The sequence below is a fragment of the Cyprinodon variegatus genome, unplaced genomic scaffold (assembly GCF_000732505.1).
Source record: "Cyprinodon variegatus isolate N-32 unplaced genomic scaffold, C_variegatus-1.0 Scaffold139, whole genome shotgun sequence".
NCBI classification, from domain to species: Eukaryota; Metazoa; Chordata; class Actinopteri; order Cyprinodontiformes; family Cyprinodontidae; genus Cyprinodon; species Cyprinodon variegatus.
This window is the reverse complement of record NW_015150592.1, coordinates 436,119-450,263: the sequence shown is the minus strand read 5'-3', so window position 1 is coordinate 450,263 and position 14,145 is coordinate 436,119. Positions and strand designations below refer to the sequence as shown.

Here is a 14,145-nt window from a genome sequence, read left to right as displayed (position 1 = left end):
TTACCTTAAAAACTGTCTAAAAGCCATTTAAACCCACTTTTGGCGTGGCTGACATCTGAGAGGATGTTTCTTACAGTGTGCGGTAGCAGGCAGGCACCGATCTGTTGCGCCCTCCCATTTTTCATTATTCTTTGAAAAAACATTTTTTTTTTTTTTGGCCGCTATCAAACTGCCTTTCATATTTGTTCTAAATTTAAGAGAAGGATGTCTAAAAGTAAAACCTAAAAAATCAAATCCCTGAACTCCAGCGGTGGGAGGAGGATGAGGGAAAAGAGGCGGAGGGGGGGAGTTGGATAACAAGCAGATGAAATGTTTCCAAACGCGCACCGATGGCGGTGTGAAGCGTTTGGATGAAGCGCAGGGGGACACCGCTTTGGATTTTTCATCACTTTTTTGCGCATCTTTCTCATTCTATGAATCGTTTTTGGGATTGAACACAGAAAAGCTATGGATTACTCCCTCTGTTTGTTGGTTCTTCTGACGACCGTGTCTGTTTCGCACGGACAATTCCCAACACCCCAGATGTGAGTATAACCTAATATAACCTATAGAAACAACCTGCTCTCTAAATCCAGCGGTAGTAAATGGAAAGCGAACATTTAAAATGCGGGAATTGTCATCATACTCAGACCTGATTGGGTTACCTCTAAGAAGTTTTCAGTTTATTGCTTTGGTCCCAGATAATGGGGTGAAAGTTAATGCTTCAAAATCCACACGTGGTTAATGTCAGAAACAACTTTGACTTTTATAAAGCATGATGTTTTAGGCTGCTGCCCTTTTTATAATGAGCCTGCAGCAGTGAGACATGTGGCTGCTTGGCTGTCACATGAATCATCCTTGGGAGATATATTAAGACTCAACTGTCTAAAGTTTTCCAAGCAGTAACTTTGCTTGAATTAGAGCTATAAGATGTTCCCATGCTGCAAAGAATACGTTTGGAGGTCAGGATAGGAGCTGTCTCAAATCAACAAATATATTAATATCACTCTTTTAAGATATTAACATAATTATATTAAAGGCAAACATGCTATAGAAAGAAGAGCTGTACTTACAAGTATATAACATGTAGTGCCACTTTGTGCTGTAATCATATCCAGATTTAACTGGCCTACCTGTAATGATTGAATACGCAACAAAAGGTTGGGATTGTAAGTTTTAGTAGTTGTGATTTTGGTTGTAAGAATCTGAACAGTTTAGAAACGACTACCTCCAAATGCTTCATCGATCCAAAAGAGAAATGGGATATTAGACAAGCTTTAATTACCCATGTTTCCACAGTCATGGATGGTGATGGGTAATAAAAGTGTTGGATTAGTTGATTTAATTTGTATTGTTGACCAAAGTGTAGATTGACAAACAAAAATGCATGCAGATGCAGCACATGTGATCGATTCGGATTCTGTCATTAACTTTTTAATTAAAAGTGAAGTTGTATTGGATGGTGATTTAATGAGATTCACGATCACTTCAATGGGAATTAAAGGTAGAAAGTTCAGTGCATCCCTATGCTCCTCTTAAACAGAATATGTGAAGTATTTTGGTCAGAGTAACTGTTGCCCATTTAATAAAGAAATGTTAAAAGCATTTATTCCAGCATAAGTTAAAGCGTTTTAGATTTTTATGTTTGCTTCTTTTATTATGGAATTTGTCTGGAAATGCTTCACAAGTTCCGCTCTTGATGCAGAACCATTTGTCACATCAGGTTGACACATGGTCTCCTTATGTTATTTCTGGTATGGCTAATTATTGGCTTCTGCATGAATAACTCTCTAATGCAAAACAAAACAAAAAAGTTTGTATTAAAAGTATGTAAAATTGCATTAGAGTTTAGTGTATAAGTTTGCTTTGATTAGACACCTTGTTCACTTGCATTGTCTTTGCCACTAGGGCCATTTATTGTTGTTGTGCTAATGCCAGCCTAAATATTACATGCTTATAATCTTTATACTCCTTATGCACACATCCTAAACTTTACTTTGATTGACTAAATGTTTACACAATGGACAGGTAGTCCAATGTTTAATCTTTAAGTAAAACTTGGAAATCTTTGTTATAATTTCAGCAGCAACTTGACAACTTGGTGAGATGGGTCTCTGATTCTTATAGTAGGATTGTTTTCTCAAGTAAAGATCAGTAGTTCAATGTATTTTTTTATAGTGCTTCAATGAAACTATTTCCAATCTTGAGAGGAAACAATGCAGTTTGTTCTACAGGGTTTAATTTGTATCATGAACTAATGTGGAGGCATTTTGGGAGCAGGTGATGTATCGTTTGCTCTTGTCTAAATCTGACTCCTGACCTTTGCCCTGGGGGTAATTTAATAGTTCCAGCACATGGTAAAAGGCAAATCAGTTTCTGAATCAACGGTCTATTTATTCTTGATGTTGCACTTTACCATTAATCAACAGGTTAAGAATAATTCTCATGGTTCAAGAGAGCATGGACAAAAAGGGATTGGTCTTGAATGCAGGCCAAGTCTGGTCCCAGAGCCATGAATGATGATGGCACTTAGCCTAATGGCCAGGAGCGATGATGTCAGACTATCAGAGTCGCTTGCCCACTCCCTATATTTCATGGGCACTAAGTGAATTGATCTGTGGGCTGTGTACATGATGTTCACACAGGGAGCTGTGCAACTAGATGCAAGTGATTGTCTTTGTTTAAAACTGCAAAAGGTCGATTCAGGAGAAAGGATTTAAAAGTTAAACAATACCCCTTTCTTATAATATTTCCATGATTAAAGCATATTTTGCTGTTTTCATATTTTTTTTTGGGGGGGGGGGGTGCTCTGGGATTGCTTTTTTGGATTGACAAGCTTCAGCTTCGCAGCCTAAGTTAATGCACACAAAAGAATAGTTAAAAGCGAAGGATAAGGATGATGAGGCTGAACCTTATTTTTCTTTTATTTATGAAATCCCTGACTGCCTCCTATCCTTCTTTCTCATTGTTTACCACTTCTTTCTTCCTGTCCATCCTCTTTCTGCCAGCTCACTTATCTATCTTTTTATCTTTTTTGCCTGAAGGCGGATGATTAACATCATCTAAGCTTATAACACATCATCCAATGTCAGATTACTCTCTCCAGAGATCTTGGTACCACCCAGCTCTCTATGGGATCATGAAAGATAAAAAGAAAAGATGGAGAGAATGGAAAAAGGAGATGACAGAAAAAAAATGAATTTGACTGTTTTGATCTTTATTTTCTTTTTGAATCATTATTCAGTATCATTAAATCAAATGCTTGTATTTTTTTTTTTCTGAATTCTGTCACAACAAAGGTTTGTCTTTTGTTTTCATTTAATTTCTCACTCTTATAGTAACCCGAAATCCTCTGTCTTTAACAGGTGTTTTTGCTCTGATGTTTTTATTTTCATTAACTCGATTTTTGTTCTTAACCAGTTGTGATTCTAATTTTTGTGGCATCTCATTTGGTGATTATTTATTTTTGTATGATGCATTGTCATTAAACTTGCATTCTGGAGGGCAGGTGTCCTGGAACTTTTAGATGTGTCACTTGCCCTACATGTCTGAATGAAATAGCTCTGCTATTGAGCTCACATCTAAAGGTTTCAGGAAAAACCATGGATGACTGCAGATGGAGTCCCCTGGTATGATGTGAAGAGGGGCTACTCTCCACATCAGCAATTAATGTATGAAATGTATTTGAAAAAGATAATTAGGAAAAGTAGGATTCTAATTAATAAAAGTCTTGTGGAATTTACCTGAATAATGAGATTGTCATGGTTTACCCTCGCTTGACAGATTTAATCTAACATAAGACACATCTGCAGTCTTCTGATCAGATGAATCAGGACTTATTGATAAATATAGCTGAATATTAGCATTATAGTAAAGGTTTATAACATGCTGTTTTATCCTGTTGAAATGGAGACAGGTATTGAAATCTTTGGTACTCCAGAAACACTTAAGTTTGAAGGCCTAACAAACGTAAATAAAAAACACCCAGTTGCCCGTTCCCTGGATCCCTACACCCCTTCTAAGAATATAATGTGATAAACTACATTAAATGCGGCTCTGAGGTCTGAAAGGACGAATAGCTCAAGATAATTTTGGAGTTTTTACAGTGCTGCTTCAGTACTATGAGCTCTGAAACCTGAATGGAACTCTTTAAAAACGCATTAAATGCTGTAAATACTCACAAATTTAATAAACATTTTGCTCACAGGTGTAATTAATTTTTTACACATTTTGTTACTGAATCAAACTACCTAAAGGTCTGTAAAATTAGATCATAAATTAGTTCATAAATGAGTTTATTTTTTAGGTTATTTTTATTTATATTGTGCCAATTTAGAACATATCATCTCAAGGCGCTCTAAAATGACAATTCAATTAAATCATACAGACTGGTTCTATCCAAGGAAACCAAAATGGTTGCATCAACTCATTCACGTTAAAGGATTATATCCTTCTGGACAAACAAGTAGAGACATTCCCCTTTATTTTTTTGCTGACTGTAGCAGTCACTCATACCGTGCATGTAAGTCATCCTGTTTGAGTCGTTTCTTTAAAAACAAAACAAAAAAAACCTTAAATCTATGGCACTTTTAATAAGGATAGGTTCATCATAATGGGGGAACACTTAACACTTAAACAATTAATCACTTAAATAATTTGGTCTGTTTCGGGTCTAACATGCAGTTTCTTTTGCCTCATTTCAATTTCTGCTTTTCTCTTTCAATTTTCCACCTACTTTCATCTAAATCTTTCATCCTGCCTCAAATCCTTCTATCCTCATTACCCTCTTTTTTTTTCGTTTACCTTTTCCATCTTCTTTTTCATTTCTCTTTTCTCCCTACATCTCTTTCCCCTTTGAAGGTTGGTAGAAACAAAAAAGAAAAAGTCTAATAAGAGATGAGTTTGATATTCCTTTTGTCTTTATGAATGTAATATTTTTTGGCAGCTAAATGCCCACTTTTTATGTATACAAATTAAACAATATACAATAAAATTGGTCAAATCTGTTTTACTTAAATAAAATAATTAATTTCTGTCAATCTTATTCAGCATTTTTTCGTATTTAAAATAATGCAGAAATAAGTGAGAGTGATCTTTGTATCTTAAAATCTTTTCTATAATTATCTTCTTGGAATTGGAGCTGATATAAGTTTCTTAAGCCATCATTTGCATGAGTGACACCAATATTAATCTGTGATAATTTCCGTCGGATCCCAGATCCTTATTATCAACATTGTTGTACAGTCCCATTATTAAATGCACTATTATATGATGCAACCAAGAGAAAAACTGAAATATTCTTATAATCATGACTTTAATCTGTAGTGCAACAATTGCACAGTCAAGTACATGAGTCAAGATATTAAAATTAGCTCCCAGCTAAGAAAACTTAAAAATACTCTGCATTTTCTTTATGGAACCATGGCCAAATATATGAACCAGAAAATGTGCCTGCGTCTCTGGAAAATCCTGCTAAGGATGGTCACACGGTCCAGCACATTGGTAGTTTATGGCTATTTATATATATTTCCTTTGATTTTAGTCATGTCAAAAGGCTCCAGGCTTTATTTCAGGATTGAATCACATTTGGGATGATTTAATATGTATTTATTTATGTATTAAAGACAATGTCTTTTTTTATCATTATAAAACACCTATGAAGAAAAATATGTCAGTTTCAAGCAGCAGGCAGACCTATTTACTTGCTGGGTCTGGTTAGTGGGATTTGTACCATTGTGGTTAAAAAAGGATTAAAGACGAGGCATGTAGGCCTGTTTTTTTTATACAATATCTTTAAAAAGTAGTTTCTCATTATTCTGTTATTCTTTTTCCCCCTTTGCCCCTTTCCCATTCTGGCTATATTTAGGCAGGGGCTGTCTCTTATAAGGAAACAAAAACACCAAAGGTCTTACTCAGATATGAGGGGAAGCCAACATGACCATGGAGTGTAGAATTGCAGCAAGCTTTTGAAAAACTTTCCTCCTGTAAATGTTGTATTGACTTTGCCTGTATACATAGTCAGAGTGTTTCTTGATGATTGAGTTTGTTTCCTTTCTCATGTCTCTGAAGAGACTGGCATGTGTGTAAACAAGAAATTAGGGGGAGCAACTCCAGTGCAGCTTTATTGCATTAAGAATCTTTTGCCACATGGAAATTCTCAAGAATTTTCCATTACAGTGTTACCCTGGCAACCTGAATTGCTAACAGCTGTTTAGACCAGAGTTTTGTTTGTTGCAGGAAGTAGATGCCTGCTGAGATTCAAAGCAGTTTGGGAATACTGTAGCTTTACACTATTTACTTATTCCGTAGTATAATGTATTATAAGTTTTTATCACGGAGAATTATATTTTGAGGAATATATCACGATATTTAACTACTAAACTAATAAAGTGGTTGCCTGTGTAAAACACAGTTCACAGTAAATGGAGTGGGCTGTGTCATTGGAAGTTGGAGTGGGAAATATGTCTGAACATGCTTCATATCATATTTAGAAATTATATGTAGGTTAGTTAGAAGTTAGCAGGTGACAATTGTCACTTCTTATATTCAAACTACCAATTTTGCTAAAGCTGAAAGAGTTGGAGTTGTTTTATTTATTTTTTTTATTTATTTATTTTTAAGGAGGAGGTCTTTAGAGACTTTGGGATCCAGCTTCAAACCTCAGACTGCATTTTGGGTCTCTTTAATCTTAATCACCACATTGTCTGGTACACCTGTTAATACTCCAAATAGTTTGGGAAAATAGTGTTCAGCCATCTATATTAGAATCAGAAACAGTCGTATTGCCGGGAGTGTTTTAAAAGTACAATGTTTTTTTTCAGGAATAGGTGCTGCACACAACATATAATTAGGAGGAACAAATACAAATTGTATTGGAGTGTAATGAGAATTAAGCATCATAGTGTAGGTATTTGCAAAGGAAGAACACTAAGGTAGATATCAAGAATATTATTCCTAACTAGATCTGAAACACAAGCCCACACTGTTTGTTTTTTTGTCACCGACTAAACGAAGAACAGAATGTTGCAAGTAGGGATGGGTACCGAATTCTGTAATTTTGTCGGTACCAAATGAATTCCACCACTACCTCAAACTCCCTGTACCTGGGACATCAGACGGTTCCATGTTTTGGTACCTAAAGGCATCATTGTGATAGAGAGTGGAAAGTGGTCAGTTTTCCATTGCGTGTATGAATGCTGCATTGCACGTAAAAAAGGGGTGATGAAGTTGTGAGTCTCTACAACAGAACCCAACCTAGCATGGCTAATAGAATAGCACTTAGGAAGAGGGCTCCAATTTCCAAAATGTGATGTGGATTGCACTTTTAGCAGTAGAAATGCTTGAAATCTAAGGGAGCATTTGATTAGGTAGAAGATTTTTTTACAATGCGCAAAGTTTAAGAGACTTAGATTCATGACTACAATTCCTGCATTCGGCAGCATTAAACTTGGTTAGTTTGTCTACAGCCAGAAACTTGAGGCAGCATCATCATCTTCATCTGCTTCAGGCAAATAAGGCCAATTTTTTAAATTACATCGCATGGTATCGAAAATGGGTACCGTTGAGTAACAACACAGATTCTGAAGCATTGATGCCTTATTGGTTCAAATGTGAACGGTATCCATCGCTAGTTGTAAGTAGACCTATGATGCTCATAAGTAATATCCTGTCTCACAGCTTAGAAAGCACCTTGTATTATGGATGGGTAATGCATTCATTCAATTTTTAGTTTTCGCTAGTAAGAGTAAAAAAGGTATTTTTCGCTTTTTACATTTGCTGTGCCCAGGTGAAAAAACTGGGTTCTGTTTTGTTTAACTGAAGATGAGAAGTTCAAAATAAACCTAGTTTCTATTAACAAACAGAACCACATAAATCAAATCAGAGCAGGGGTGAGAGAGAGGGAGACAATTCTTAAGTGGATGATTTAAAAAGAGTAAATAACTTGTTAAACTTGACCTATTGTGTCAACAAGTAATAATCTAAACTTAGATGTTTTAGATTTGACCTTAGGTTAGTATTTCACAGGTAGTTATGTCTTATTTCTCTAATTTATTATAGTGATTTATAAACAGGTCTTTCAGGCTCATGTGTGAAGCAGTAACAGAAATGGTTAATGACGTAAGTACTGATGGACTGAGAAGAGATAATTATATTATATATACATTTTATTATGATTTTGTAATAAACAGTAATGTCCAAAATGTTATAATGGAGGACTTTCATACACTTAAAATAGTGTATACTGGCATCTGTTTAGCGATTCTTGCCAATTATTTTTTAGAGGCTTTCATACAGATTGTATTGATATGAGTTGTATCACGTCCAAAATTAAAAAAATATATTGTGATATAAGTTTTAGCCATATTTTCCAGCCTTAAGATGAGCTCTTTGGTATTCATGCTCTGCCTCTCTTCATTCCTTGGAGTGATACAGCACTTAAGCTGTGCCATTTTTTTTTTCTTGAGAGAGGCTGCCTCTCCACCAACTTAATCTTTAAGAAGAATCTTGTCCAGCTTCCTGTTCCACTTAGTCTGGCTATAATGGTTGCGACATTTTTGCAGTAGATTGCAGTTTTAGGGGAGAGGGGGAAGGAACAAAACTGACAGCAAAACTTGTCATAAAAAGATCTATGTTGTGGGCTTATAAATATTTGGTCCTTTCATTAACCTGTTGCCAGGTTAATGAAAGAGAATGTTAATGTGAGTAAATCTGATAGCATCAGATTGATGGTGGTTGGAGAGACTGGTGGCGCCAGTGTACGGCAGCCTCGCTTCTTTCAGTGAGCCCCAGGGCAGCTGTGGCCACAATGTAGCCTGCCACCATCAGTGTGTTTGTGAATGGTCTCCTGACTTGAAAAAGCGCTGTACAAGTACAGGCCATTTACCTTTTACAATTTTCCATCATTGCAGACCTTGTAAGTAATGCTACACTTACTGTTCTCACAGTTCTATTACGTATGTAGATGGTGCTACAGAGAAATTGAATGGCACCTGGTGAAGTCAAACTGCAACTCAATTCTTTAGATTTATAAACGAGTTGAATATGAAATTGGAATGTTTAAGTGAACTGAGTATATATTTATAAATGCAAATAGTTAAATATGTATTGTAAGTACATCTAGATGAAATAAGTCTTATAATGCACTATAGACCATCAGAGATCTTTTGAAAAGGGTATGGAAAAAGTGGGATTAAGATGGACTTTGATGCCTTCTTTTAAGCTGCTTAATGGAACTGCTTTAAGGTTTTACTCTTAAGTCTACATTCACACTGCAGGCCTAAATGCTCAGTTCCTATTTTTTTTTGTGAAATGCGATTTTTTTTTTGCATTGCTGTTCACATTTCCAAATATATTTGCCTTTCATGTGTGAACTGCATTCAATCAACACAAATGTCCCACATGAGCAGGTGAGGATGCAATGACGTCACAAGCAAGCCTGCTCTATGTTAAGGGAAGTAAACATGGATGGTAGTGCTGGAACACGTCTAGCAATCTTTCCCAACCTTAAAAACGTAATCTTTTTAAGATGGTTAAATATAAATACTACTCTCTGTATTATCGTCCGCCATGGTTGTTATTTTCTTGCTATTTCTGTGTAGCAAGACACAGAATAGTGACCTATGTCGGCTTTTAATGACGTTCAGGTTGGATGAATGCGACCACGCCATTAAGATACATTTCAAATTTGAAAGGATCAGATACGTATTGGATTCAGTACCATATAGCCTAGTGGCCTCAGTCGTATTGGAAAAAATCAGATCTGTGTTCAGACTGTCATAAAAAGATCAGATACAGGTTGCATTTGGGCAAAAATGGTTTATGGTCACTTCAGGCTGCTGTGTGAAATAGCCTACGTACCTTTATTGGAAGTGTTGCGACTACTATGGACCAATATGGAACTGGTCGTCAGTACAACACTGACAGGACTTTACTGGTGTAGGCGAGTAGACTGATGTTAATTGGATGTTAATTGGCCAGAGGGTTGTTGGGGATGGGCATGAACTCTCTAGTCTTAGACATCCATCTGAGATTGTATGTCTGCATTAAAGCTGAAGGGAAGGTTTGATGGATGAGTAGGGAGTTTGTTCAGGAAGTGTGAAGGTGACATGATGAGGTTTAGTCATCTGAGCAGAGGCCGTGAAGAGGATACAAAGAAAACTTGAGGGATTAACAGTGAAAAAGGAAGTAAAAATATTTGCATAAATTTAACTGTGATTCATTATTTATTTAAAAATGTTTTGAATTACACTGTCCATTCACTCTTAAGCAAGGTTTAATTTTGGCCATAAGAATTTAAATGCATATTTTCCAACTCTAAGCTGTACAAACTTGAAGGCCTGTTGAATATAGACTTATCAGCTGATGTATATTTTTTTTTTAAAGAGGGAGGGTGGGGCTTAAGAAGATCAACGTCCTATATCAAGGTCTACGCCTTGAAATTTGGGGATGATCAGAGAACCATCAAACATATTGCTGCCCAAAAGTACAAGGTGTTCAGCACTCAGAGACATGGCCAAGGTAAGGAAAGCTGAAACCTGACCACCACTGAACGATGCAAAAGTAGAAATGTAAAGACTGGGCCAAGTCTGAAGACAAGTTTTATTGACAGATGAAATGAGAGTGACTCTTGACAGACTACATGTATTGGCCGATGGCTGGATCGGTAATGGACACAAAGTTCGACATTGCATCAGATGCGTACCAACATGGGGGGGTGGGGGGATACTGAAATGGGCTGGTATTTTTTAAGGTTGGTCGTTGGACCTTTTTTAGTTTGAGGATGAACTCAAATGCAACTTTGAAACCCTGCTGCCAGTTTTTTGAAGACATTTTCTTCAAGCAGTGATACAGGAAACGCTTGCATGATCTTGCAGGACAATGCTGCATCACATGCATCAAAGTACTCCACTATGTGGCTAACCAGCAAAGGCCTTAAAGATGAAAAAATAATGAAGTGGTCCCCTTTCTTATCAGACCTTAAGCCCAATGAGAACTTGTGGTTAAACGGGAAATATACGGGGAATGAAAAAAGTATGGCATGAAGGGGGAGTGTTGGCCTAGTGGTTAGAGCAGTGTGCTTGCGTTCTGAGAAGGTTGCAAATACTTGTTCGATCCCCACAGCCTGCTCTCTGGGTCCCTGAGCAAGACCCTTAACCCCACACTGCTCCCCCGATGACAACCTACTGCTCCCCAAATGGATGGGTTAAATGCAGAGGTAAATTTCTGCCATTTTAGATCAATAAATTTCTATTATTATTATTATTATTATTATTATTATTATTATTATTGTACACTTCTCTGAATAGTATCTGAAGGCTTATAATGCTTAATGCTTAACAAAAAGTTGATTGTCAACAGTTGAAGAAATTGGCAGACTCCATAAATTGAAGACTTATAACTGTCATTGAAAAGAAGTGTGGCTGTATTGGTCACAGATAGATTTTTAATTGCCAGAAATGTTTGTCAATTTTGAGTTGTACGTTTCTTATTTTCACTTTAATGGATGAAAATGAATGAGTAGGGAAAATGTTCAGTTTAATCCAGTGGCATAATAATTCTGCACACTAATAGTAGCCCAATAATCATACAAACATAAATGTTGTCCTAAGAAAGCCGAAATCTCACTTTTGCTTTCTTAAATATTAAGGTTTGGTTAGTTAATAAAATTTTGGATTGACTGAGAGAGCTGTAGTTGTTCAACAATAAAATGAATCCTTGTGCACACGGTGTAGAGGCATAGATTATTGAGCATGCAGTCCTAATTTTAGTTACATGTACATCATTACCAGCTTGTTTATTTCATCACCCTATTTTAAACTGCCTCCAAGCTTAGGATCTGTGGTCTCTGGTGCCATATCCAAAACGAATCCTCAAAAAAATGTATTCTTTTTGACTTAATCAAGAGTGCCCAAGAAGGCTCGCTTTTTAGTCTGGTGTGAAATAAATCTCATATGGGTCAGTGCAGCAGCCTTGGTAGCAGGTGAAGTCACTTGAAGGCAATTCAGATTTTATGTGTGATGTTCCTCCTTTAAGTTGTTTGAGAGGAAATCCAGCCGTGCATCATAAATTATTTGAATCACAAAACTTAGAACAGACACCTGTGTCCCCAATTTTCTGATTAAAAAGGCGATCTAAGAAACATAGAGATGTTTGTTTATCTCAACCTGCTTGCTTTTTTCTGGGGATGCAATGCTTACACTTTTGTGTCCTGATCTTAAGTTAAGAAAGCTTTGGCCTGCCTAATGAGACATAGGAGCTCATTTTAAAGGCTGTTTTTGCCTTTATCTACATTTTAACTTTTTTTTTTTTATTGGGTACCATTTACCACACTATTTTGTGTCTTTTTCTGTGTAATATCCTGGTATTCAGTTAATTTAGTCAAACCTTTAATTTTCAACTTTTTTTTTAGATATGTTTTATTTTACGGATTTACAGTCTTATAAGTGCTTTAGCTTTTAGCTTAAAAAGGTAATTTAGTTTCATGAAGCACCTGCTTCCTGTCTGTAAGCCTGCTTTTGAGAGTTTTTTTTTTCTGTTTAAGAGAGCCTGTACAGTCATTTCTGCTGCACAATATTATGTTGGAAACTGTTATTGTGACTCCAAGACACAAACAGATCCTCAATCCTTCTGCTTCTGGGCACATATTAGAGAGAAGGCCTGCAACTGCAACTGGAAATGGATTATGGTAGAATGTGCTGCATTAGTACTTACAGTACAACCACTGGAATATTTAAGATCAGCTTATGGTGCTTTTTAAACATTATGTACATTTTCTTTTTATATTGCTTAACAGTATATTCATTTTAACATGCCAAATCTGCTGTTGGAAGTAGTTGAATAACATTGTTGTTGGAATAAATTAAATTATGTATTTATTGAACTGAAGGTTTTGCCTTCTGTGTAAATCTGTGAATCTTTTCACAAACTTGTTCACAAACGCATTACTTTTGTCAAAGAATATTTTACAAGTGAAGCAGAATACAATTTTATTTTGAGGAATATATTGCCCCCATGACGTTTTGTGTCCTTTGTGTACTTTGTCATTTATTAAAAAACAAACCCTGCCTGCTGCTTAGTCCTATACGAATGTAGAATATTGTGGTTGCCTTTACAGAATAAAAAGGTGTCTCCTACATCAAGTTTAATTTGTCACTGGACATATTTCCCCACAGAGCTGCCTTTATACCAGTATTGTATCACATTCAATACCCTGAGCACATCTTATAACTTTCAAGCTTGCATGGATTTTTTTGTTGTTGTTGCTGTTGTCGGTCTGCTAATGAATTTGAGATCCGGGACCTCATTTATGAGGATTTCATTCGCACAAAGCAGGCCCTGAAACTGGCATGTGTCACCTTCCACACAAAGGTTGTGATCTATAAAAAAAAAACAGCCCCACATGTAAACTCTGACCTAGGGCTGTAACTAATGGTTAATATGCAGATCGATTAATCTGTCCATTATTTTTTCCATTAATCGATGAATGATTGGATAGCAAAACGTTCCTTAAAGAACATGTTTTAGGAAATTAAACCAGATTAAACTATAAAGTTTTCCACTTAAGGAATTCTGGATTGAGCATATTGACAATTGAAAAAAAGGTTTTTACCTTAAATACCGGTACTAAATCTTTGCATATTTTAATATTTTTACAATTTTGGTATAATTGCTGCTCAAGGTGTGTTACTCTGTCAGCTAAAGGCATATTTTAGAGTCTCTACACTCCAGTTAATGACAATTCGATTACTCAATTAGTTTCACAAATAATTTTAGTAAAGGATTAATCACAATTAATCCGATTAATTGTTTCAACACTTCTCTGGCCCAAGAAAAATGCTTAACGGGAAACTAGCAACACATATGGTGAAGAGGGGAATTAAAGCCACACTGTATCATGACTCCTCCCAGGCATCAGATGTCATTTCACCTTAGATTAAATTTATTGTAAGGTTTCAAAACTGAACTTCTTTGCATGCTTGGGTTGGTGAGCCATAACTTAACTCAGAAAATGTCCTCTAAGCCAGCGGTCCCCAACCACTGGGCCGCGGACCGGTACCGGTCCGTGGGTCATTTGGTACCGGGCCGCACAGAAAAAAGTATATATATATATAATTTATCGACGATCACAGTCTGAGTGATGTTTTATCTTGAAAAATATAAAAAATT

General features: G+C 36.2%; 1 protein-coding gene across 2 annotated transcripts in view; it reads left to right on the top strand.

The window, feature by feature from the left end:
- Positions 1-307: 307 nt before the first annotated feature.
- LOC107085985 (voltage-dependent calcium channel subunit alpha-2/delta-1-like) overlaps positions 308-14,145 on the top strand; it is a 113,393-nt gene continuing 99,555 nt past the window's right edge. For both annotated transcript variants that reach the window (XM_015376693.1, XM_015376691.1), the window contains exon 1: positions 308-524. In XM_015376693.1, coding sequence (XP_015232179.1) covers positions 448-524 — 77 coding nt within the window. In that variant the 5' untranslated portion in view covers positions 308-447. The remainder of the gene's footprint in view (positions 525-14,145) is intronic.